Genomic DNA, 23,835 nt, shown 5'->3' with positions numbered 1-23,835 from the left:
GTGTCAGGCAGTTTTCTAGGACCTAGGAATATATACTTGAACAGGATGGCCAAGGTCCCTGCTCACAGGCAGACACTAAACACACAAGTACATGGGTAGTATAATGCCAGGTAGGGCTAGTGCTGTGAGCATCGAGTAAGATTAGAATTAGCAATTGACAGAGATGGGTTAAGAAGGGGACAATGTTGGGTGATGAAATGGCATTTGAGCAGATAATTGAGCATTTGACGAAAGAAGAAATAAGGCTCAGTTTAACCACTTTGGTACCAGCATCGACTATAGTCAATAGCCACAGATGAACGCGCACAGCCCAGCGTCGACTATAGTTGATAGCCACAGATGAACATGCACATTGACTTTAGCTGACAGCCGTGATATGACTTTTCTAATTTTTCATTTATCAAAATAAAACTGTGAACATTTAAAAATAATGTAATGAAAACATATATGTGTATGTTACCTATTCTGATTTACATTACAAGTAAAGCCGCCTGTAAAGTAAAACAAGCTTTCAGTACTTTCAAGCTTTCCTCATCACACAAGAGCAAAATGGATTCATCGTCAATGCACAGCACAAACTGTTGTGCAGACTATGAGTGCCAGCTGTGGGCAAGGTTTTGCAGCCGGTGAGTGCCGTACCAAAGTGGTTAAAGCCACGTGTGGAAGACAGTAAACAGCATTTGCTCTATTTAGCTCTTAGAAGACACTCAGAGAGCTGTTGCATACATCATCTCACAAAGCAAGCAAATCCTCTAGTTAACTTGGCAAATGTCAGGGTTCTTTCTCTTTCAAAAACTGGCAAATGGACTTGCAAATACCAGAGTCTCCTAAATAGGTTGCATCTGTTCAAACACTTCTGTGGCCCCATCAAATTTTCAGCCACTGGCAGTTAAAATGGATATTGACCAGCAGGGATGGGTGTGCACCCGTGGGGCCCACCAGGCACGTGCAGGGTAAATTACACAACTGAATCAATTCTTGCATGTGACTGGGGATGGAGTGGTGATGATGTTGACGAAGATGGTGATGATCGTGTTGGTGACATTTACCCTTGATTGGGTTCATTTAAAAAATATATCATTTAAAGTTTCCAACACTGATGGGTAGAAATGGTTGAACCCATTTTACAGGCAAGGAAACTATAGCTTAGAGCAATTAGGAAACTTGGCCAAGGTGACACAGCTAGAAAGTCTCAGCGCTGGCATTAAAAGCAAATATGGTACTTGTTGCCCTCTGCCATTTGCCTCTCTGCTGTTTTTACAAAACTGTTTTATAATTGATTACTATGCAGTTCTCCCATTTGAAGTATACAATTCGATGTGTGGGGTATATTTATGGGTGCAACTATTAACACGATCTAATGGCAGAACATTTTCATTACCCCATAAAGAAACCGCTTGCCAATTAGCTGCCACTCAACATTTCCCTCCAAACCCCTCCGCCCCAGCCCTTGGCAACCACTCACCTACTGTCTTTCTATACGTTTACTTATTCTAGACATTTCATATAAATGAAGCCATATGATATTATGGGTTGGTTTTTTGTGACTGGCTTCTTTCCTTTAGTATGTTTTCGAGGGTCACCCATGTTATAGCATGTGTCAGTATTTCATTCTTTTTTATTGCCAAATGATATTTCATAATATGGACATAGGACCTTTAATATATACATTCATCAGTTAAAGATTTGGGTTTTCGTCTACTTTTTGGCTATTATGGATAATGAATCTATGAACATTCATGTACAAGCTTTTTGTGGACATATGTTTTCACTTTTCTTGGGTATGTACTGAGGAGTGGGGTTGCTGGATCAAATGTTAACTCTGTGCTTAACATTTGGAAGAATTGCCAAATGGTTTTCCAAAGTCACTGTACCATTTTATATTTCCAGCTTCTTCATCTCTGTTTTCTTTCTTTAAACTAGGAGTTGGCCAACTATGGCCCAAGGGCCAAATCTGGCACACTGCCTATGCTTGGAATAAAGCTGTAGTGGAACAGAGCTACAGCCATTTGCGTGTGTATTCCCGGTGGCTGTGTTTGAGCAGTAATGGCTGAGTTGAGTAGTCGCAACAGAGACTCTATGGCCCAAAAGCCTAAAATATGCACTCTCTGGCCCTTAACAGAAAACGTTCCCTGACCCTGCTTTAAACTTCTTTTACCTTCTTGTTGGATCATGGCCATTGTTCTCTCTCCAGGGAAGTGGCCCGGGCAGTGTCCATGTAAGGAAGGTTATGCAGGAGAAAAATGTGATCGTTGCCAACTCGGCTATAAGAATTACCCAGGCTGCGTCCGCTGTGACTGCAGTCCAGCTGGCAGTGTGAATGACGATCCGTGCACAGAGCCCTGTCTTTGTAAGGTAAGCAAGGGTGGAGCTCAAAGGCACCCCCAAGTTTCCTTCAGGGTTTTCTGAAAAAGAAACAAGTTCTGTTGGCTCTGACAGTCAGTTCTTGAGCAAAGCAGTAAAGTTTAAGAGAACTGCCCCTTGCCCCACCTCCTGGGAAGCGTGACCTGCCACACTGAGCTGGCCGTACTGTGTGTCCTTGGATGGGCACTTGGTTTTCTGCTTTTGAACCTCTGGCAATGTCCGTTTATTCCAGCGGCATTTCTGTGCCTTCCTAGATGAAACCAAACACCACATACCTTTTCTTGGGCCTTGGCTTAATTCTTCTGTGACATTCTTTTCCAGCTTTGTGTTTGGAGGAGAACCAGGTAGATGCTAAATTCCTAAGAACACTAATTAAAGGCAGATAGGTTATTTTGGATTTTTCTTAAAAAGGAATTGAGCAGTCATAAGAACTACATTAATATAGTACAATGAGGGGTTTTGTTTGTCCATATGATTTTAATAAATAAGTTCCCAGTAATTCATAGGATTTTCCTTTGTACCTTATGTACTTATTCCCACATAAGCAGAATCTTAGGCACATGTTATATGTGACTGACAATAACCTTGAGTATTTATGAATAGAACAAACAATTAAATAGCCCTCTTCAGATTTTAAAGTGCTCGAAAGATCAGCAAAAATGGAAGATTTAAAACAAAATCAAACAAAAAATCCATTTAAATGTAATGACTAAGCTCTAAGATCTCCAGCCTTGTTCTTGACTACAAAATCAAATATTTATTTCAAAATATCTATTCTGGAAACATTACTTTGGACTTTTAGTTATTTACCTGTTTCTGCTGTGGATCACTGAACACCTGTTTTGTTAATGTCATTTTAGTCAATCTAGACACATTGGTTGCAAAGGCTGACCTTTACTCTAACCTACAGGAAAACGTTGAGGGGAAAGACTGTGATCGCTGCAAGCCGGGATTCTACAACTTGCAGGAGAGGAACCCGCAGGGCTGCTCCGAGTGCTTCTGCTTCGGCGTTTCGGACGTCTGCGACAGCCTCTCTTGGCCCATTAGTCAGGTGGGAGGCGGCCGGGATTTAATGTCTACCTCTGTCAGGGCTGTGTTAGGAAGCGATGAAGATGACTTCCCCTGTGACACCTCTGTCATCACTTTGGAACGACAGTGGCAGGGTCAAAGGCAGCCCACCACTTGACATACCCCTAAAGTTCCCTTCTAGGCCACGTGTTTATTGCCACGTACATTCCCCTATGGAAACAGCAGGATGAGATGGCACTGCAGAGCACACGTGTTCAGATTTCTGCCGTGGGAAATGCATTGAGTGGGGAGGTCTGCTCTCAGCCCACCTGCCCCTGCTGGCCTCAGGCCAGGAAGACACCAGGACATGGGGCTTTGAGAATGTTCCAGCTCAGAGAGGCCTGTGGGTAGGAGGCACTCCTGGGGCCAGGGTGGGAACCACAGCAGGTGGCACAAGGCTTATGAGCACAGGCAAGTTGTTTTTGGAACATGGAGTTCTGGGGGCGGTGGGATTGAGGGGGGTGCCAAATGGTGTCTAGGGGCAGAAATAGAGTGTGATGGCTGGGGAAAGGAGTTGCCGGGCACGAGGCTGATCCATTGGTGACTACTGTGTCCCCTTGCTGCAAGAGTACTGTCGTCTCTATGTAGATGACAGATTGGGAGTACAGGATCTGGAGGTTATGTTTATACATTTTTTAGTCCTTGGGGCAACAAAGAAAGGGAAGCAAATTAGCAAGGGACATTTTACTCAATGCATTTATTATTGATAATTTCTTTGCTCTTTTAAAATCTAAAATAAATATCTATGGTCTTTATGGTTTTGTTCATTTACTTGCTCATCATCGATCTGGATTTGGGGTACATGAGACTTGTTCTCAGGTTTTCCTGGTCCTCTGACAAGTGGGAGGGTCAGAGGTGGTGAGGTTCAGTAGCCATGCTGTGTTAGCACAGCCCGAGTGGAGCCTCCTGGGTCAGTCTCTTCCTTGTGCAATGTTAGTACTGGATGGGTGAAATCTAAGGTGACATCTATTTCATCTTCTAAAATTCTTGTATTTTTTTTAAGGTGAACAACATGTCGGGGTGGCTGGTCACCGACTTGATGGGCGCTAGGAAGATCGCGCCCCAGCAGGGTGCACCGGGCGGGCGCCAGGGGGTCAGCGTGAACAGCACGGCGCTGGCGCAGCCGGCTGCGCGGTACTACTGGGCCGCGCCCGCCGCCTACCTGGGGAATAAGGTGCGTGCCCTGGCGTGCCGCGGGCCTGGGCCAGGACCTCGGGGCAGGAAGGAAGGCCGTCTGCTGTCTGCATTTAAGCAGTCTTGTTGGCCGCTCGAGTGCTGGCAGAGCCCCTTAGGCCTTTGCGTCTGTTACAAGCGGGCTTTCCGGTCCTCATTTGGCTCTTCGTCCTATCGCGCACACACGGACTGTCACCCTTCCCCGTTCCCACGCGGGCTGTCCCCGCGAAGTCTTCCCCCTTCTTCCCTGGCGGACTTCCTGCTTTCCCCTGGGCGCCTGGGTCACCCCGGCCTTTACGAAATGTTGATCCCAGTCCTGCGTTCAGTTCTCCGCGGACCGCCCTCGGCTGAGCACAGAGAGAGGGTCTCAGGCCTGGGAAACGGGGCCCCACCCCGGACTGCCGCGGCCCCAGCGCCCGACAGCGGCGCGGCATGAAGCTCGCACTTAGGGAGAGGCAGAGCACTTTCTTTTTGATTTTAAGAAAATGTAAAATAGTGATTCTGCAACGTGTAAATTCGCATGTAAGATTGAGCCTGCCCTTCAGCGATGTGTTTTCATCCCCTCCCAGTGATGCCCCCCTCCAATTCTGAGTGAACCAGAGATACACTCGGGGAATCTGTCTCCATGTAGCTCTCCACTCCCCTTCCCCGGAGTTGGGTTTGTTTTAAATTAATGGTAAGCTTTCATAGTAGTGAAGCCTCGTAGCTTGGTAAGTTCTTACTTAATTTGATGGTTATATTTTAATTTATAGCTTGTTTTATGTTATATATTTTTATATATAATATAGATATATATTATATATTAATATATAATTATATATTTTAAGGAGTTTTGAAAATGATTATTTTTTCCATCCAATTATAAGCCTAGAACATGTGTTCTATTTATAATATGATCTTTTTTTTTTTTTTTTTTTTTTGAGACAGAGTCTCACTTTGTTGCCCAGGCTAGAGTGAGGGCCGTGGCGTCAGCCTGGCTCACAGCAACCTCAATCTCCGGGGCTCAGCGATCCTACTGCCTCAGCCTCCCGAGTAGCTGGGACTACAGGCATGCGCCACCATGCCCGGCTAATTTTTTGTATATATATATTTTTAGTTGGTCAATTAATTTATTTCTATTTTTGGTAGAGACGGGGTCTCGCTCAGGCTGGTTTCGAACTCCTGACCTTGAGCAATCCGCCCGCCTCGGCCTCCCAAAGTGCTAGGATTACAGGCGTGAGCCACTGCGCCCGGCCTTATAATATGATCTTATCAACAAAGTTCAATGATTTTTTTTTTCCTCTTGAGATCACTTCTCCAGTTTTATGGACCAAAACTGGTTTTGAACATTATATTATTGTCACATATACATCAGAAAGAAAAAATCTCTGTTTTGCATTAAAGGATATCTGATCAGTAAGAAGTTCCTTTGGTCCTTTCTTTAACTAGCAGATCAAACAGGTTCCTTAGTGTTCTGCAAGTAGGACAATGAAATCAAAATATGGAGATTATAGTCAGGGGTCAAACTCCCCACCCCTAAATTATTTTAGTGAAATAAATGCCTATTGTATGATGAACAGAAGTTTATGGTAATTTATCTGGAGGTCTCTAAGAGGAATACATTTTTCTTCTGTGCATTCAAACAATATCCTGCATTTTTGTAATATGGATCAAACAAAATACTCACACAATGTGCTTTCCTTTCACTGCCTTTAATGCTAATCTCCTCACCCCTCGTGGCCACTAGGACAGCGTGCAGCCCGGTTGTGCCCAGGTGGCTCCCAGTGGCTAATTCCTCTTATTTAGGGGCTGGGGTTGTTTTCCCCTTCGGTGCTCATTCTTGCTTAAATGTTTCAGCTGACTGCATTTGGTGGATTGCTGAAGTACACAGTGTCTTACGATCTTCCAGTGGAGACAGTGGACAGCGACCTCATGTCACACGCGGATGTCATAATTAAGGTCATTACTTTTGCAATGCTTTGCTTTAGAGCTAAGGGCTTAGAGGGGTGATAGTTTATGACTGCAAGTGGCTGGCGAGGCCCTCCCAGTGAGGAGGCGGTGGCCAGGTGGCCGTGCAGCAGGGCTTGGCCTCGCACGGACACTGCTGAGGTGGTGAGTGTGAGAAGTGTCCTTGGGCACTTCTAGAGTCGCCTCAGAACAGCACCTGCCACTCTTCCCTTTATCCCCAGCGAGTGCCCTTCTTTTCACATTTATAAAGGAGACGGGTTTTTGCTCTGAAAAACTACCCTTTTAAGTCCCTTTTTTCTCTTCTGCCACTCTGCCTCCCAAATGAACCAATAAGGCAGTGCTTGGCAATGTGGGGACAGCAGGTATGTTCCCATGTTGTCCTTGACCACTGTCCTGTCCCTGAATCCTCACTTCCCGAAAAGAGACCCAGCTCAGCCTCGGCCAGGAGGACTCCCAAGCGGGAACTCCACGGGTCTGGGGCACATCTGGGCAGAGATGGCTCCAGGTTTTGCCTCCAGTTCCCTTTTACCTGGAGTGGTCCCCTCCTCCAGCCCGAGCCACTAGAATCCGCAGAAGGTAAACAGCAATTGTTAACAGCAATCTTGTGAAAAGCTGGAGGTATATTTACATACTTTTTCTGCTTCTGTAATTTTGTTAAAGATTAGGGGTGTCAGATGAGTTGCTCTGATAAAAGCTGGGGCAAATGCATGACTTTGTTTCTTTCCCAAGATCCCAGCAACATACACAGTCTTGGTTTATTACCTGAGTCCATCTAAGAGCAATACAGTGAAGCACCTTTCCTCTGAAGTTTACATGTTTGCCACAAGAAGCCAAGCACAGTTGAAAAACCATGTTGCTAAATACAAAATTGGATTTTATTTTTCATCAATAAATTGAGTTACAAATATATTATCTCTTGTTTTTAAATGTTAGGGAAATGGACTCACTCTAATCACACAAGCTGAGGGCCTGTCATTGCAACCCTACGAAGAGTACTTCAATGCGGTTAGACTTGTGCCTGAGAACTTCAGAGATTTTTATAACAAAAGGGAGATCGATCGTGACCAGCTGATGACTGTTTTTGCCAATGTGACCCATCTTTTGATCAGAGCCAACTACAATTCTGCAAAAACGGCTCTCTACAGGTGTGTATTGAAAAGGCAGGAAAAACTTATGGTGACGATATTTCAATCTAGTCCTTACTATTATATGCTTTGAACTTATTTGTTATTTTAAGGACAAAGCTAAAGGAACTGGCTGTCCTAAAAAGATATACATTTTATAAATAGATTAATCATTTTTTTGAGGATATAAGAATTGTTGTCCACAACAGGTGTAGCTAGTGGTGACACACTTGACATTAGGATCACAAGTTTTCAAGGGGGGTTTCCCAGAAATGCCTGATGAGTGAGCAGCTGTCTGGACTGTGTCACATCTGCTTCTCACTCTCTTGATGTTAATGGTTTTTGGTTTTAGACAGTCTATTTAAGCAGATGTGTCCATCCATGGACATCTTGTTACTTTGAGAAAGATAGTTTCTGGCAGTGCCTTGCCAAGCATCAGAGTTGGATGCAGCTAACACAAACACAATATGACACATTTAAGGGTAATCTCTATATTAGTGATAAGATAATCGAATGGATCAATACGAAGGGCTTTCCAAATAGGCAACATCAGAGCCTTCCCACGGTAATCTGTGGGCAATAGAACACCTTTGCACCAAAAGTCAAAGGCATTTCTAGGGAATAATGATGGCTCCCAGAGAGTGTATTGCTATGAAAATCTTTAGTTACATAAAAAAAATCACATCACCGTTTTGTTTGAGTTAATCTTTCGTGAACCCATCTTCATTGAGGTGTAGGATGTCATTTATGAGAGTGTAAGTCACTTAACAACCCCTGCCTATTTACAGGTTGGAGTCTGTCTCTCTGGACGTGGCTAGCCCTAATGCTATAGACCTGGCAGTTGCTGTGGACGTGGAGCACTGTGAATGTCCCCAAGGCTACACAGGGACCTCCTGCGAGGTGACGCTTCTCCTCTCTTCCTGTCTTCTTCCTTTCTTCCTTTCCTAAGGGGAAAACAGTGCACTGGAGGTGATGTAATCATAAACATTTGGATTTTAAATTTAGAAACTCGAGGTTTACCTTTGGCTCAGACTTTTTTGGGCTATGGGAACATTAGAAGTCACATTGTTAAGAGAAATCTGACCCCTCTGCCAGGGGTAGGCTGGGGCACCTGGAGATCCCGAGGTAGTGCTGCACTCTTGCCGCAATCAACAGGAAACTTGCAGGACCCGTGCCATAGCCTGCATTTCTAAGGAGAATTGAACTTAATTGTATTTGAACGTTTACAAATCACCTGCAGAAGGTCAAGGTGGCTTTAGACAAGCCAGGTGCATTTTGACACCCTTTATGGCCCTCACTAATTTACTTTGGTGGGCTCCACCTCACCGGTGAAGTGTATAAAAATACACTTGCAATCATCAATAACAGTAATCTGTTGCTAAAGTAATTTTGAAATATATTTTGAAACCATTTGGACATAAGTATTAATAACAGCTCTTTTTTACTAGGAACTTTCCATGTATTTGGCACTATTCTAAGCTATTCCCATATGTTACCTCTTTAATGTTGTCAACAACCATATTTGGTAGGTACTCCAGGCGCTTTCTATTCTATAGATTAGGAAATAGAGGCACCGTGAAATTAAATAGCTTGACCAAGGCCGTACAGCTAGGAAGTGGTCGTATTGAGGTTTGAACGTCATCTGAGCTGTTAGCCACCGTATAAAACCGCCTCCCACATGTTTATCACTGACTCTGATTACGTACATGCATCATTGGATAGGATTTCTTGGCAATCATTTTTACAAAGTGAGAAAATTTCACTAAATTTGTTTTTATGAATCTTTATCAATCATAAATTTTGCAATTAATAAATTTGGTGACCTTAATATTTCATAATATAGATATATAAGTAAATGTTTTTATTTCTATTTAATTTATCTATTTTTTATATTTTGGAACCTGTGCATTTTTTTTTAGGTCCCAAACATTTATTCTGAGGCCCAGCAAATGTTTGTAGGTCCTCAGCCCTGCATGCATGGTGCTTCATGGATAAGGCCTAAGTGTGCACAGCCCTAAGGCCACCTCAGCAGGTGGGATGTGGCACTATGAGAGCAGGCTTGCAGAGGCAGGGGGACCCTGGAGGTAGAAGCCACTGCCCACTTGACCAAGAGGCAGTGAGTGGTGGGCAGAGGCTTCTGAGTATGCCACATCACCCGGGCTTTGGAGGAAATGAGGCTGACGGGCACAGAATGGCAGATCGAGCACCACCAGAAGCTTAATATACATTTTCAAGTGTTTCTGTTAAGCAGAAGAGTTCATTCTTTAATCAAACTCTTCTTCAGAGGCTGACCTAGAGAATCAGGCAGCCACCAGCAGAGAATGGAGATCTCTGCAGCACCGTAAGCCACTGCGCACACCTCCGGGCCGATGCCTGCTCATGTCCACCTGCAGACCGGCCCCCGCCCCCAGGGGGACACGGCTGGGTGGAGGTCTTAAGGGACTTTCACAATGTCTGTGTGAATGAATGCCTTTGTGCATTATTTGTATAATGAAAATACTGTTTAAGAATTCTTTTAAAACACGAATCTAAGCCCCCTCCTCCCATGCACCCATGAGAGTGTGCTGGCTGGCTTCCAAGTGAATCATTCCCAAGTCTCCACTTAAAGGCGTTTAGTGTCTGCTGGAGCCCTTGGCAGCTTATGGTGGACGTGGCCTTGGGGGTGTGCACACCTGACCTTGACTCATTCCACGGCACACTGGGCACACTGTCTACCTGCCCTGTGTTCCACATGCCATATCTACAAAGTAGAGTTACCATTTCTCAGGGTCGTCATGAGAGTTAAGTGAATTTCTAGGTCTGGAGTAGTTCCCGCTCCCCATGGGCAGGGTGTGGCGTCCTTGAATGAATGCCCACCTTGCCTGTCCAGGCTGAGCCCTCAGAAGGCATATCTGCAATGCTTGCTCAGTTAAACGGATGCAGTTTGTCACAGACCTGTACTTGATGGCAACCTTTAAAGAATTATAAACAAACGGAGAAAAAATTAAGTTCAAAGGAAAGAAATCCTCTTGATTGACACATTCAGTAGGTGGCTAAATGTTCCACAATTTCTAGTTTAAGAATATTGCAGTGGAATACCACCAGTAGAAAATGTTCTCCACTGATTAAATGCAAATGATTGGATCATTTCAATGAAAGTGCCACTATTTTTAACATCATATTACGTAATATACCATAAGACAACTATACCATAAGACTCATTGCGTAACCATTAAGTGTTTATGTGTATAATGCTACCTTTAAAAAGAAGCAAGGAACTGAATTACGGTGATGGTTGCACAGCTCAGTAAGTTTACTAAAAATCATTGAATTGTACACTTAAAATGGGTGAATTTTATAGCATGTAAATGATACCTCAATAAAGATGTTTAACAAAAAGAAATGCGTTTCTCTACTCATGGACAATTGAGCAGTTTATTTTTCCAGTGTATTGGAGGGGAGATGATTTGCCTTTTTTTTTAATTTTCAGTCGTGCCTCCCTGGCTATTATCGTGTGGATGGGATACTCTTTGGAGGAATTTGTCAACCTTGTGAGTGCCACGGCCACGCAGCTGAGTGTGACATTCATGGGATTTGCATTGTGAGTCTACTGCTGAAATCTCAAGTCCTCTCCTACCCATTCCACAGCCATTTACTGTGCAGAAGTGAATTGTTAAAATGCTTCCTCCACAGGGTAATCCTGACCTCATAGACCCCAAAGGAAATTCACAGATTGAAGTTCATGTCATGAAATGTTTCCTGGTATCCCCCCTCCCTGCTTTTTTTTTTTTGCAAAAAGTTACATTAGTAGTAGTGGAAAAGGTATATCTAATTTCATTACAGTTTATTCAATTAGAACAATGAAAAGTAATTTTTATTTTCATTTTCTAAGATTATAAAGCAATATAAAGGTAGAAAATGGTGTCCAGTTATTAAATACAAAGGATTGGGGTCTTTGCAATGAAAGTCCTAGTATTTTTAACATAAAATACCATCGGAATATTAATAAGCATCTAATAATCATACCCACTTGTACATTATATAATGGCTTATAGGTAGTTCAGGTAAACTTTTCAAACAATACCTCTTTCATGCAGTGTGTGTTGAAATAGGGCTTAACAAATATGTGGCTAATCTTGAGAATAAACTTTGAGGCAGGTATAGGGCAAGAGACTTGTTTTTTAACTTCCACTAGGAATTCTGTTAGCCCCTATGGTTGAAGCCAGGCCACACTGGGTTCCAGTGGGCACCTCCTCATAGATGGGGTGAATGTATATGCTAATCAGCTATACCCTCTTCACGCTCCTTGCAAAAGAGGTTGATTGAGTCACAGAGCTAGGGAAATTCATTGTCAGATCCATGGAGAAGATCTCAGCATGACACCCCGGATTGCTTCTTGTCTCTAGAGCCTAATTTTTCTTTATTCTGTGAGTAAAGCGTCTGTAAAAGTGCATGAGGTGGTGGTTTGCAGGCCGACTCTGTGTCCTCAGGTGCACAACTTCCAACAGCTTGATGGGGTGGTTGCATTTCTCATGTCTCCCTTTGCTGTCTGGGTTTGCAAGGCCAGCCTCTCACAGGCCTCTGCCAGCATTTGTGGTGGGGGCGGTCAGCATGCCATGGTTGTGCCACCTGTGGCTCGTGTTACAGCTCGGCTGAAAGTCTGGATTTCTCATGATTCTCTTAATATATATTTACAAAAGTATATACTCTTATTAAAATGAAAATGCTAAATAGCAACTGGGCTTAAAGCTTTAATTACAATAATAATTTTTATGGTTTTAAGTGTTCTTTGGAAGTAATTTTAGATTTACAGAAGAGTTATGGAAGTCCAGATAGTTCCTGGGTAGCCTTGGCTCGACCTTGGCCCAGTGCCACCCCTCCTTCCTCTCCCTGCACACCCTCTATCCACATGGGGCAGCACAACTGCTCTTTCTTAAGGGACGTTTTAAACGAGTGAAAAAGGTTCTTGTATCTTTTCATGTATTTACCATTTCCAGTGCTCTTCATTCCTTGGTGTAAATCCACAAGTTCATCGGGGACCACCTTTCCGCAGCCTAAAGAACTGTTTTTGTCATTTCTCTAGGGCAAGTCTGCTGGCTGACAAATTCTCTCATCTTTTGTGTATCTGAAAAAGGCTTTGCTTTGCCTTCAATTTTGAAATCTGTTTTTGCAGATTCCTCTTTCAGGACTTTAAAGTTGTTCTCTTGGCTTTGGACTATGTTGATTCTACCTGTGCAATTTTGTGCTGTTCTGTCTTGTTTCTCTGCCTACCTTTAAGATCTCTTTGTACCTGGTTTTGAACAATTTGACTACATGCCTTGGTGTGGGTTTCTTTATGTGTATCCTGCGTGGAGTTGATTGAGCTTCTAGAATTTGTGAGTTTGTTGTTATCAAATCATGAAAATTTTTGACCCACAATCTTTTCTGCTCCCCCCGCCCCGTAGTTCCAATCTGATTGCATGTGATATTGATCCATGGATGACTGACGCTGGGTTCTTTTAAGTTGCTTTTTTCTATTGCTATCTTCAAATTCCCTGTTTTTTTATCCTGCAAAGTCTAATCCGATGTTATGCCCATCTAGTCAATGTTTCATTTTGGATATGATATTTTTTTAGCTCTAGAATTCTAGTTCCATTTGGTTCTATTTTATGTCTTGCATTTCTCTTTTCACTGTTAATTTTTCCTTTAAATCTCTGAATGTGTTTATGATAGCTTTTTAAATGCCTGCTAAATCTTTCATCTGTGTGATTTCTGACATGTTTCTAATGACTGATTTTTCTCTTGATTATGGATCACATTTTTTTTTCCTGCTTCTTCTCACGTCTAACTTCTCCTCTAATGGGAGTAGTTTTCAGCTCCCATTTTAAAAAACACTTTACTTGGAAATAATTTTAAATGTATCCCAAAATTGTAGGAATAAGAATAGTGCTTAGAACACCTGCCATTTACCCAGATTCCCCTATTGCTAATGTTTTCTCCCACTAGCCTTTGTAGTCTCATTGTCTGTCTGCCTGTTTAATCATGGTATCTTTTTCTAAACTACTTGAGAATAAGTTGCACACACTATGGCCATTTATCCCTAAACACTTCAGTGTGTGTATCCCGAGTATAAGGATGTTTCTTCTATAACCATAGCTCAGTTATCAACTTAAGTAAATTTAACATCCATACTCTCCTTTTTCTATCTACCATCCGTTTTTCAGTTTTGTCAGTTGACCCAATTGTCCTGTAGCATTTTCCCCTCTAGTACCAGCCCCCATCTGGGATCAGGTATAACATTTTATTGTCAAGTTTCTTCAGGCTCCTTTAATCTGAAGTATTTCCACTGATTTTCTTTGTCTTTCATGAAATTAACATCTTGAATAATACAATCTTATTTATTTATTTTTTGAGACAGACTGTCTGTCGCCCACACTGTCGCTGAGTGCCGTGGCATCAGCCTAGCTCACAGCAACCTCAAACTCCTGAGCTTAAGCGATCCTCCTGCCTCAGCGTCCCGAGTAGCTGGGACTACAGGCATGCGCCACCATGCCTGGCTAATTTTCTATATATATTTTTAGTTGGCCAATTAATTTCTTTGTATTTTTAGTCGACACAGGTCTTACTTTTGCTCATGCTGGTTTCGAACTCCTGAGCTTGAGCGATCTGCCCGCCTCAGCCTCCCAGAGTGCTAGGATTACAGGCGTGAGCCACTGCGCCTGCCATACAATCTTTTTTTAAAGTCCCTTATTCTGGGTTCTTCTACTGTTTTCTCATGGGCAGAATCAGTTTGTGCATTTCAGGCTAGAATCTTCCTCAGTGACGCGTCTCTCTCAAGGCACCACCTGTGGGAGCCCCAGTGTCCATCTGTCCTCACTGGTGGGATTAATTCTGATTATACCAGCAAGGTGTTGGTCAGTTTTCCCACTGTATATTATAATAACTCTTCTTTCCTTTTGCAATTAATAAGCAGTCTGATGAAGACACTTTAAGACCATGCCAGCATCCTATTCTTCTTCAGAATTTCCCCTTAGATTTAACAGTCTGATGATTCTTGCCTTAGCACTGCTTACTATCATTATGTTTGCAAAAGGTTGATCCTTCACTTCCAGCACTTGCTCATGCATATCAGTGGCACGCCGGGCCCTGCTGTGGTAGGAACTCTCCCTTCTCCACATATGTGTATTTATTTACCTTGTTTTCTCTTGTACTCAGGGAATCCAAAGATGCCTACCTGTGTCCAGGGAGAGCATATCGAGTACTTTTTGATTGCATGATGAAGATTATTGAATGCAATATTGTTGCATTGCTGAATTTCTGGATTTTGTTGCTTTCCTTTAAAGAATGTGGAAGTGTTTTTTGGTAGGCAGTTAAATCATTGCGGGTCAGCTTGATTGTTTCAAGGGTTGTTTGTAAGCTTTGTTAGGGTGAGTTTAGTATAGCCTCTACTCTATAGCAGGGTTAGCCTGCTAACCTTAGAGTTTGGTGACTGGTTTTAGCATTTTGTCTTTTTTTTTTTTTCACTTGGACTTCAAATTGTCTGTAGATGAACCTAAAAATCGTGTAAGGAAACCCAAACTGATTCTTTTTTCACGCATGTGCTTTAGGCGTGCGCACACAACACCACCGGGGACCACTGTGAGCAGTGCTTGCCTGGCTTCTACGGGGAGCCTTCCCGAGGGACTCCTGGGGACTGCCAGCCCTGCGCCTGCCCTCTCGCCACAGCCTCCAACAAGTAAGCCCTGAAGCTCCGAGATGCGTACTGACGTCTCCAGAGGGAGACTCTGCGTGTGTAATTAGAGTGTGAATTTTGCTCAGTGGTGGTTGATTTCAGTTAGAGATAGAGGGGTGCATTATCTTCTGTAAAAAAGTTTGGCATATTAAAGTATGCAAGAAAATCTGTGTGGTAGCAAGGACGTATGCACACTGTCTAGCCCTCTTGGTCTAATGTTGGTCATCAGTTCTTCCACAGGTGTGTATTGTTCACCTGCCGCTGGGCCAGGAGGCAGAGGGGATACAGAGAAGAATAAAACATTGTCCCTGGACTTAGGGAATTTTTGTTCTAATGACCAAAATATGTAAATATGAGGCTACATGGGAATGGTCTGAGTTCACTCAACGATTCAACAAATGTTTATTGAGTGCCTAACTGTATAGGGTGTCATAGTAGGTGCACTGAGTGTCACACTGTTCACAGCTGCCTGCTGGCCCCAGGGGACTCATAGGTGGCCATGACTTTAGTGGAGAGCCGTCCCCTAGACGGTGGGGCAGGGGGAAGTCCGGTGTACCTGGGTGGGTGCAGGAATGACCCTGAGGAAGCCCTTCTCTCAGACTTGGAGGAGCAGGGGGAGGAATTCCACTGCGGCATAGATGGGCTTTCCAGCCAGGAGGAGCTGGGTGCGCCACGGCGGCATCGGGAATGGGCACATTCCGTGGAGGAACTGCGCTGGCCCTGGAGCAGGCCTGGGGGCGTGGAGGGAGGCCTGCTGGGCAAGGCCTTGAATGTCATGCCGGGGTGTGTGTTTCTGGTTTCTCCTGTTTTCTCTCTCACTGGTTTAACCATTAGAACTCTTTCTCCACCCACTCCCAAAGAAGTCCCCACAGGGATCTTTTATTTGAGACTCCAGGATATAAAAAGGATGCAATCCTGGTGACTTGCAATACAATCGGGGAGTACCATCGGTCACCCCAGGCAGGCCTCCCGAAGACACAGGAATAAGATTATAAGGGACCTCAGTCAGCACTGGGGGGCCTTGGGAGCCACAGGAGCCTCCTGACCGTGCTGGTTAGGGAGCTCACTCTTGCTCCAGCGTGGGAAGGGCTCTGAGGCGGGAAGACAGTGCCAGGGAACTCGTGGAGAGGAACCCGATTCCCAGGGGCGTCCAAGCAGGCCTCCTGGGGAAGTGGCAGCTGACTTGGGCGTTGGGCTGAGCTGGGTTAACCCAGGCAGGAGGGGAGGAAGCAAGGGTCTTTCGGGCTGGGGGACAGAGGAGCAGGGAGCAGTGAGAGTCCAGTGCCCAGGAATGTGGGTGAAAGACAGATGAGTCTCTGGGCGGGGGGTGGGTGCTGGGTGGCCTGAAGCCTTGAGCTTCCAGCTAAGGAGAGAGGACTCATTGAAAGTTCGTAAGCATGAGAGTGGTAGAAATTAAGCATTTAAAATATTTAGAAATTCTGCACCATCCATTGGAAAATTGCATTTATTTCTGCTTTGTCAGTTTCAGCCCCACCTGCCACCTGCATGAAGGAGCTGAAGTGGTCTGTGACCAGTGTGCTGTGGGCTATTCAGGAGCCTGGTGCGAGAGGTACTCTGTGTCGCCCCACTGGTTTCAGAAAGCTGCATTACTGTTTTTTAAAAATTAAATATAAATTCTGTGTGCTTATTTTTAAATGTGTAGTTAAGTGTGGTTTTGGAGTTTTGAGGCATAATGATCATTTCATAGAATCCTAGAGAAAAACTGATATATCAGTCAAAAACTGAATGTTAGAACTTGCTGGGACTTTTTAAAGAATGGTATCTCTCCTGGAGCTAATCTGAGTTCTCATTAATAACAATAGGAGCAGCAAGGAGTCAGAATTTGTGGCTCCACACGTTGGAGGATTCCATTGCTCTGGGCAGCTCGAAGGTGGCAGGTGGTTTGATTTAATTGCTGTCTTCCTGGAAGACAGCCGGAAGCCACTGTCGTCTTTCCCCACGTGTACGACAGAGCCCAGCTCTGGCCAAGCCACAGGAGAGCTGTGTGGCCTGCCGAGTGTCAGGGGAGGGTCCAGTTGGTCCTGGACACGGGAGCACGTCCGCAAGATTTATGCCTCATTTTGGACGCTCTCCCCGTTTGTCAGGACGGGTGAAGGACGTCTGTGAATACTCGAGCGTGGAGTTGTGTCCCTTTCACAGTAAAGCTTGGGGAGAAGAGTCTGTCTGATTTACTAGCCCTTCAGGGCGTCCCTGGAGAGTGGGGGAAGGTCTTGAGTAATTGCGTTTGTTTGATCTCGCTTTCAATCTTTGATACAGATGCGCAGATGGTTACTATGGAAACCCGACGGTGCCCGGGGAGTCCTGTGTTCCGTGTGACTGCAGCGGCAATGTGGACCCCTTGGAGGCTGGTCACTGCGACTCGGTCACTGGGGAGTGCCTGAAGTGCGTGGGGAACACAGGCGGTGCCCACTGCGAAAGGTGTGCCGACGGGTTCTACGGGGACGCCGTGGCTGCCAAAAACTGCCTCGGTGAGTGCAGGGGCTGTTCTTTATCGCCATAGAAAGCCTCCATCCGTCCACTCACAGGTGTCAAACAGGGCCCAGCCTGTTAGGTGGCTTTGTCTTGAGGGGTTGCTCGTGTTAACGCAGGGTCTCGAAGCGGTCCAGTGTAGACCCAAGACCGGGTTCCTCTCTGGCTACCCTAGGGGAGCTTGGTTAGCTGCTCTCCCTGAAGGTCAGTGGCCTGGAAAGTGTGCTCCCTCCCAGTCGAGGAGGAAGGGAGCTTTACAAAGTGCCAGCTCTGCCCCCAGGACTGAAATGCAGGAAGCACGATGCTCAAAGCCCATCTCATCTGCATGGGAGATGCCCAGGGGTTGCAGGAGGCTGGTGGGATTCCGAGAGGAAGGTGGGAAACGGTGAGCCTCTTACCCTGGAAATTGCATAAGCATGGCCTTGGCACGCCTTTGCAGCCTGTGCCTACCCCACCCCACGTCCCTCTGCTGAGTTCTGCTTCCAGCCCGGAAATTATGCACCATGTCAGCCACTCACAGAGAAAAGTAGATTTTCATGTACCTGAGATGACCCAGCCCTAGGGATGACTCAGCTCTCAGACGTTTTTGGCACAGTCTTGAAAAAGGAATGAAGAGTGAAAGTGGCAATTATAAATTATTTTGGTAATTTCTTACAAATGCCCAAATCCTACTATGGTATTACAACATGAAGACACAAGAGGGCGGTAGCGACACAGAAATAGTATTTTCACAGGCCCGCCTCAGAGATTGAACATGTTTTATAGCCGTGGGCCAATCAACCTCATCTTCAGCAGAGTGGACGCCTTGGTTGGGCATCCTACCAAGATACTTAGGATAACTGGTATTTCTGTAATGCTTCAAAGTGTACAGAATGTTTTCACAATCCTCATGTCATTTCTTTTCATCTTTTCTGCAAGCTTAATGATTCATTCCTATTTATAAAGTGACTGGTATTTCCTAGGTACTATACTAAGTAGCATGATAGGTAGCTGGAGAATTATGGTCCAGATCTACTGGGAAGCTACACATGATGATGGTGTAGGGGAGAAGGCACACCTGGGAATGCCAGGGTTTGGAGTCTAACTAATGTGGGGTTGATTCCAGGACCAACTGTACTGTGTGACATTGGGCAAATTTGTTAACCTTTCTAAGCCACTATTTCCTTATACATGAAATGGATGTAATTATATGTATATACATGGCCTTTCTGAGAAGTCAGTGGGATCACAAATTTTAAGTTCTAGACATTAAATGGTTGCTATTATAATTACTAGTCATAAAATGGTAATTTTTATTCTTTTTCTATACCAATGCTGTCCAATAGAAATATAATGACATATGTAGTTTAAAATGTTCTAGTAGCCACATTTAAAAAAGTAAAAAGACATAAGTGAAATATATTTTAGTAATATATTTCATTTAATCCAATATATTTTTTAAATCATTCTGTCGTGTAATCAATTTTTTAAAGTATTAAATATTTGCTTTCTTTTTTAATAATGATTCTTCAAAATTCAGTGTATATTTCATAGCCCAGCTCAATGAGGATGCTAAATTTTCATCAGAAATTTTTGATCTGTATTTAGATCACATAAAATTTACAGTTGGAAAGGTAGTTCAAACATATCGAAAAGTTTTCTATCTTGTACCAGAAAATCATTTTCCTTAATATTGGCATCCATGTTGACAAAAGCTGCTTCAGGACTTGATTTGAATTCAGTCAGAGACCCGGCTCCTGCGGTGCAGTAGACACCTCTCAGGCATCCGGTGGACAGGTGTGGTTAGTGGCCACCGCGTAGCAGCAAAGGTCCAGGGCAGTGAATGACCCCCCAGGGTATGCGTGAAGGCCATGGGAGCATTCGGAAGGACAGGTCACCTGTGCCGATGATCTGAGGCTGGAAGGGTGGGAAGGGGGTGCCCAAGGAGACCGGCGGGGGCCGGGAAGCTGTGGCCCAGGCAAGCAGGTGGGCCCTGCCCGAGGCAGAGGCTGGAGAGATGTGGCCTGAGTGGAAGAGACAGAGGCTGGAGGGGCAGCAGTCCCTGGTGACAGGTGGAAGGCACCACGTGGGAAGGGTTTCAGGTACAGTGACAAGGTTATACCGTCCACCCCGTCCTGGGACTCACCGGCAGCTCCCAGACTCGAGCAGCCCAGGGTGTGCCCAGAGCTGCGCATCTGGCTGTTCCCTCTGCCCCATCGCTGCGGAGAGATCTCTGCGGGGTTTGGGGAGGGGGTCGGGACCAGAGCAGAATCCTGCTGGCAGAGCTAATGAGGGCTTCTCGTGGTGCTTGGCTGTGGAGATCAGAAAGGAGATAGGAGAGGGGTCTCATGCGAAGTGGGAGCAGGGCCAGAACAGGGAGGGTCTGGGTCTGGGTCTGGCTGGTTTCGGAGCTGATGCTGTCCAGGCTCTCCCTAGTTTCTGACCTTCACGCTTTTTATTCCTTTCTCATCTCCTCTTTCACCTCCCCCAGCTTTGATGACAGAGAGTGGTGCGAACTGTTTCTGGATATTTCACTGGAAATCCTTCCATTTCTATAATAGGGGTGACTTCCCAAGGGTCCCCACGCTCTTAGATAAGACCACACTTTATTAAGCGAAGCCAAGTGAGAATGCTAGTGTTTTTTATTATTGACCTTAGAAAAAGCAAATTCATATGGTTTAACCCAATATTTATCTTTTTACTCACCTGTATCCCCAACTATCTTGAAGCTTGGTAAGAGAAGGAACCAATCAGTCAATTTTGCCTGCCTTGCTCTGGGACAGCAGCCAAAGTAGTGGGTGTGGGGGTGTCACGCAGGTAGAGTGCCACTGAGGGAGGTGAGGACCGCGGCAGCTCGAATAGTAAAGGAACTTCATATGCAATGAGTCAAATGGGTATAATATTTATATTGTGGGATACTTACGAGAATTAAGATATATGTAAAGTACTTGGCTAGTCAGTAATTGACAACTATTCTAAATTAATATTATTTGTAACATGAATAACATTATAATTAATAATTACTATAATAGTAATTTCTGTAGAGAGAAAATAGCTCTGTGACCTATGAAAAGTTATGCAATCTTTCTGAGTTTTAGATTCCACACTGGAAATACAGAAGAGCGTAGTCCCTGCCTCCTAAGTTTGTTATGAAAGTTCAAAGAAATATTGGCAGTGTCGGGGACACACACTGACAGGCACATCGTACAATAAATATGATTTTTATTATCCTTAATGTTTTGCGATGCTCTACCCACATTGAGCTTTAAATATTCTCTGGAGGAAGAGGAGGCTTTAAATGAGACACAAGCAGGAGACAGAGCAGGAAGGAAACTAGAAGAGTGGGGGTCCCCAAGGCCTCGGGAAGAGGAGGGAGAGAGAGGCCGGCGGGTCTCATTCTACAGAAAGGCTCAGCAAGATGGGGGCTGAAATCTGCCCCCTGAGTTGGCACCTAGGAAGTCCCTGGATGCTTTAGGAAGAGCAGTTTTAGCAGCCGAGGGGCAAGGAAGTCACTGTGCGAAAGCTGGACTGGTTGGACGTGCCGGGAGGCAGGGGCAGGGGTGGCCGGGAGTGTCAGGGGACGGAAGCTCAGCTGGAGAGGACGGGGAGGGGTGTCTCATGTCTGACGGGGAGCAGGTGGGGCGAGACGTGCGCCGAGCAGTCAGCGGTGGCACGTGCACAGTCAAGCCACGGGGATGGCGGGGAGTCGCTGAAGGGCTCCAGAGAGCACACCTCCTTGGACCGTAGCGTCAGCTGGCTCCCCTGCGAGGCTGTCCGCAGTCTGTGAATGCGGCAGGACTGCGGGCCGGGCCGCCTGAGCGCCAGCCCTCGGTGTCCAGCCTCCCCGCTCCTGCTGCAGCACGCGCCTCGCGGATTGTGCTTGGGCTTGCCGTTCTTTGTGAATGAAGCTTTTCTTTTCCTTTCTTAACATTGCTATATCTTGAAAGACACCGTACACTTTCTCCAAACATTCATAAACACTGGCTGGGACATTTTGTCAGTGAATGTGAAATAGTTTAACTGAAGTGCATGTTGACGGTTGCCTTATGAATATTGATTTAACATTTTTTGGACTCTTTAAATTGCATTGTTTTGAGAAGATGGGGAACTTCATAGCTTTAAATATTAAGGTATTAACTGTACATAAATCTGAAATGTCTGGCCTGAAACTACAAATGACTCATGGATTAGAACAGGGAAATATTTTTTATCAAACTATGAAATATGTTGATAATATTAATAGTTACTCATCTAGATTATGTTGTAACTGAGCTTTCAGATATTAAACATATACATGATTGAAATGAGAGCAAATGATTAGGTTGATTTTGAAATCTCCATTGCATGTTTTTCATGGAAATTTGTAGGTCACTTAAAAACTTGTAAGGAATTTGTGGAATTGGTCAAGTTAGTTTACTAGTTATTATCTTAATAGCATCAATTTTGTTTGCTGTGCTGGTTCCTTCTACCACCCCTGTTTTGGTTTACTTTTCAGAAAAATGAGAAATTTTTGAAGTTATTGCAAATTATATTTATTTTTAGCTTTGTGATTTGAAACATTGTTTACATTTTTTTCTTGTGGGGATTAAAGATCCTATGATCACCATACCCAGAAGTGAACATTAATGTGTGTTTTGTGTGCCTGTGTGTCAGCCTGTGGATGCCACGAGAAAGGCTCCCTTTCTGCCGTGTGCCACCTCGAGACAGGACTCTGCGACTGCAAACCACACGTCACCGGACAGCAGTGTGACCAGTGCATGGTAAGATGCTTGCTGGTCATTGCATGTGATTAAAGCATTTGTCAGGGATGTTTGTAATCGACACCTTAGCCCCAGTTCAGAGGAGGCTGAGCTCATGCCTGTTGGGAAGAGCTAACTCCCTAAGCATGGCTGTGAGCGCTGGGCCTCCCATTTGGAGAGCAGGGACTCGCTGGGCAAAGGGGTGGGAATCGTGTCATGAAGACTTTATGATTCTATGAAAGATCCCGGTGTGCTTTGGAAAACATTGCAGTATATGTAGCTGCTTATTATAACATGTTGCTGCTGTGGTCCCCTTCCCCCGCACCAGCACGGCTACTACGGGCTGGACTCAGGGCGCGGCTGCCTGCCCTGCAGCTGCAGCGTGGCCGGCTCCATGTCGGAGGACTGCACGGATGAAGGCCAATGCCACTGCCTCCCGGGCGTAGCAGGAGAAAGGTGTGACAGGTGTGCCCACGGCTTCTACGCATACCAGGACGGTGGCTGTACACGTAAGCTCCTGAGTTCCTTGTCTGAGACTTTATAGTCATCCCTGGACTTTTCTTTGAGCCCTCCCTTGACTTCTTACTCATTTCTGTTAGGTTCCTTTACTTTTTCTCTTCTTGATGTGAGGATTCCATACTATTTTCCTGTTACCCGACCTTTAGTGGGGTACAAGTGTAAGTTTTGGTCATGGCTCTGCTGCCTACTGCCTGTGTGAGCTTAGATTAATTACCTGGCTTCACTGAGCCTTAGTTTCCTCGCCTGTAAAATGGAGAAGCTAATTATAACCTGATCTAGAAAGTATTGTAAGGGCTGTATGTAAAGTCCTTAACAGACCATCTGGCACACAGTAAGCGCTCAATCAATATTAGCTCTGCCTGTTCTTAGGAATCACAGGTGCCTTTCAGGATCTCAAAGAATGGTTCAGACTGTTAGTAAAAGGAAACTAACAACACCAACTCTTATCCTTTTAACTATATCGATCACCTAAGTCTGTAACAAAACATGTGTCTTTATTCAAGCCTGTGACTGCCCGGACACCCAGAATACGTGTGACCCGGAATCTGGAGAGTGCGTGTGCCCTCCTCACACTCGGGGGATTAAGTGTGAGGAATGTGAGGATGACCACTGGGGCCACCACCCCGAGAAGGGCTGCCAGGTGTGTGCTGCCGTCGACGCGCTTGCGCAACTGAGTGTTGCTCTGCCAGAGTGTCGCGTGCCTTTTCTTCTACCTATTCACCTGATTTTAACCCATTGAATA

The 23,835-nt window shown here is 44.9% G+C and overlaps 1 protein-coding gene across 1 annotated transcript in view; it reads left to right on the top strand.

Moving 5' to 3' along the window:
- LAMA1 (laminin subunit alpha 1) overlaps positions 1–23,835 on the top strand; it is a 91,065-nt gene that overhangs the window by 5,914 nt on the left and 61,316 nt on the right. Inside the window, exons 6-18 of the mRNA XM_075993670.1 lie at positions 2,195–2,355; positions 3,275–3,415; positions 4,436–4,606; positions 6,442–6,543; positions 7,486–7,697; positions 8,465–8,576; positions 11,146–11,256; positions 15,242–15,369; positions 16,850–16,936; positions 17,644–17,855; positions 22,489–22,595; positions 22,903–23,083; positions 23,597–23,733. Of these exons, the coding sequence (XP_075849785.1) occupies positions 2,195–2,355; positions 3,275–3,415; positions 4,436–4,606; positions 6,442–6,543; positions 7,486–7,697; positions 8,465–8,576; positions 11,146–11,256; positions 15,242–15,369; positions 16,850–16,936; positions 17,644–17,855; positions 22,489–22,595; positions 22,903–23,083; positions 23,597–23,733 (1,862 nt within the window). The remainder of the gene's footprint in view (positions 1–2,194; positions 2,356–3,274; positions 3,416–4,435; positions 4,607–6,441; positions 6,544–7,485; positions 7,698–8,464; positions 8,577–11,145; positions 11,257–15,241; positions 15,370–16,849; positions 16,937–17,643; positions 17,856–22,488; positions 22,596–22,902; positions 23,084–23,596; positions 23,734–23,835) is intronic.

The sequence above is a fragment of the Microcebus murinus genome, chromosome 17 (assembly GCF_040939455.1).
Source record: "Microcebus murinus isolate Inina chromosome 17, M.murinus_Inina_mat1.0, whole genome shotgun sequence".
Lineage (NCBI taxonomy): Eukaryota > Metazoa > Chordata > Mammalia > Primates > Cheirogaleidae > Microcebus > Microcebus murinus.
The sequence above is the reverse complement of the archived record's forward strand: the minus strand, read 5'-3'. Positions and strand labels throughout refer to the sequence as shown.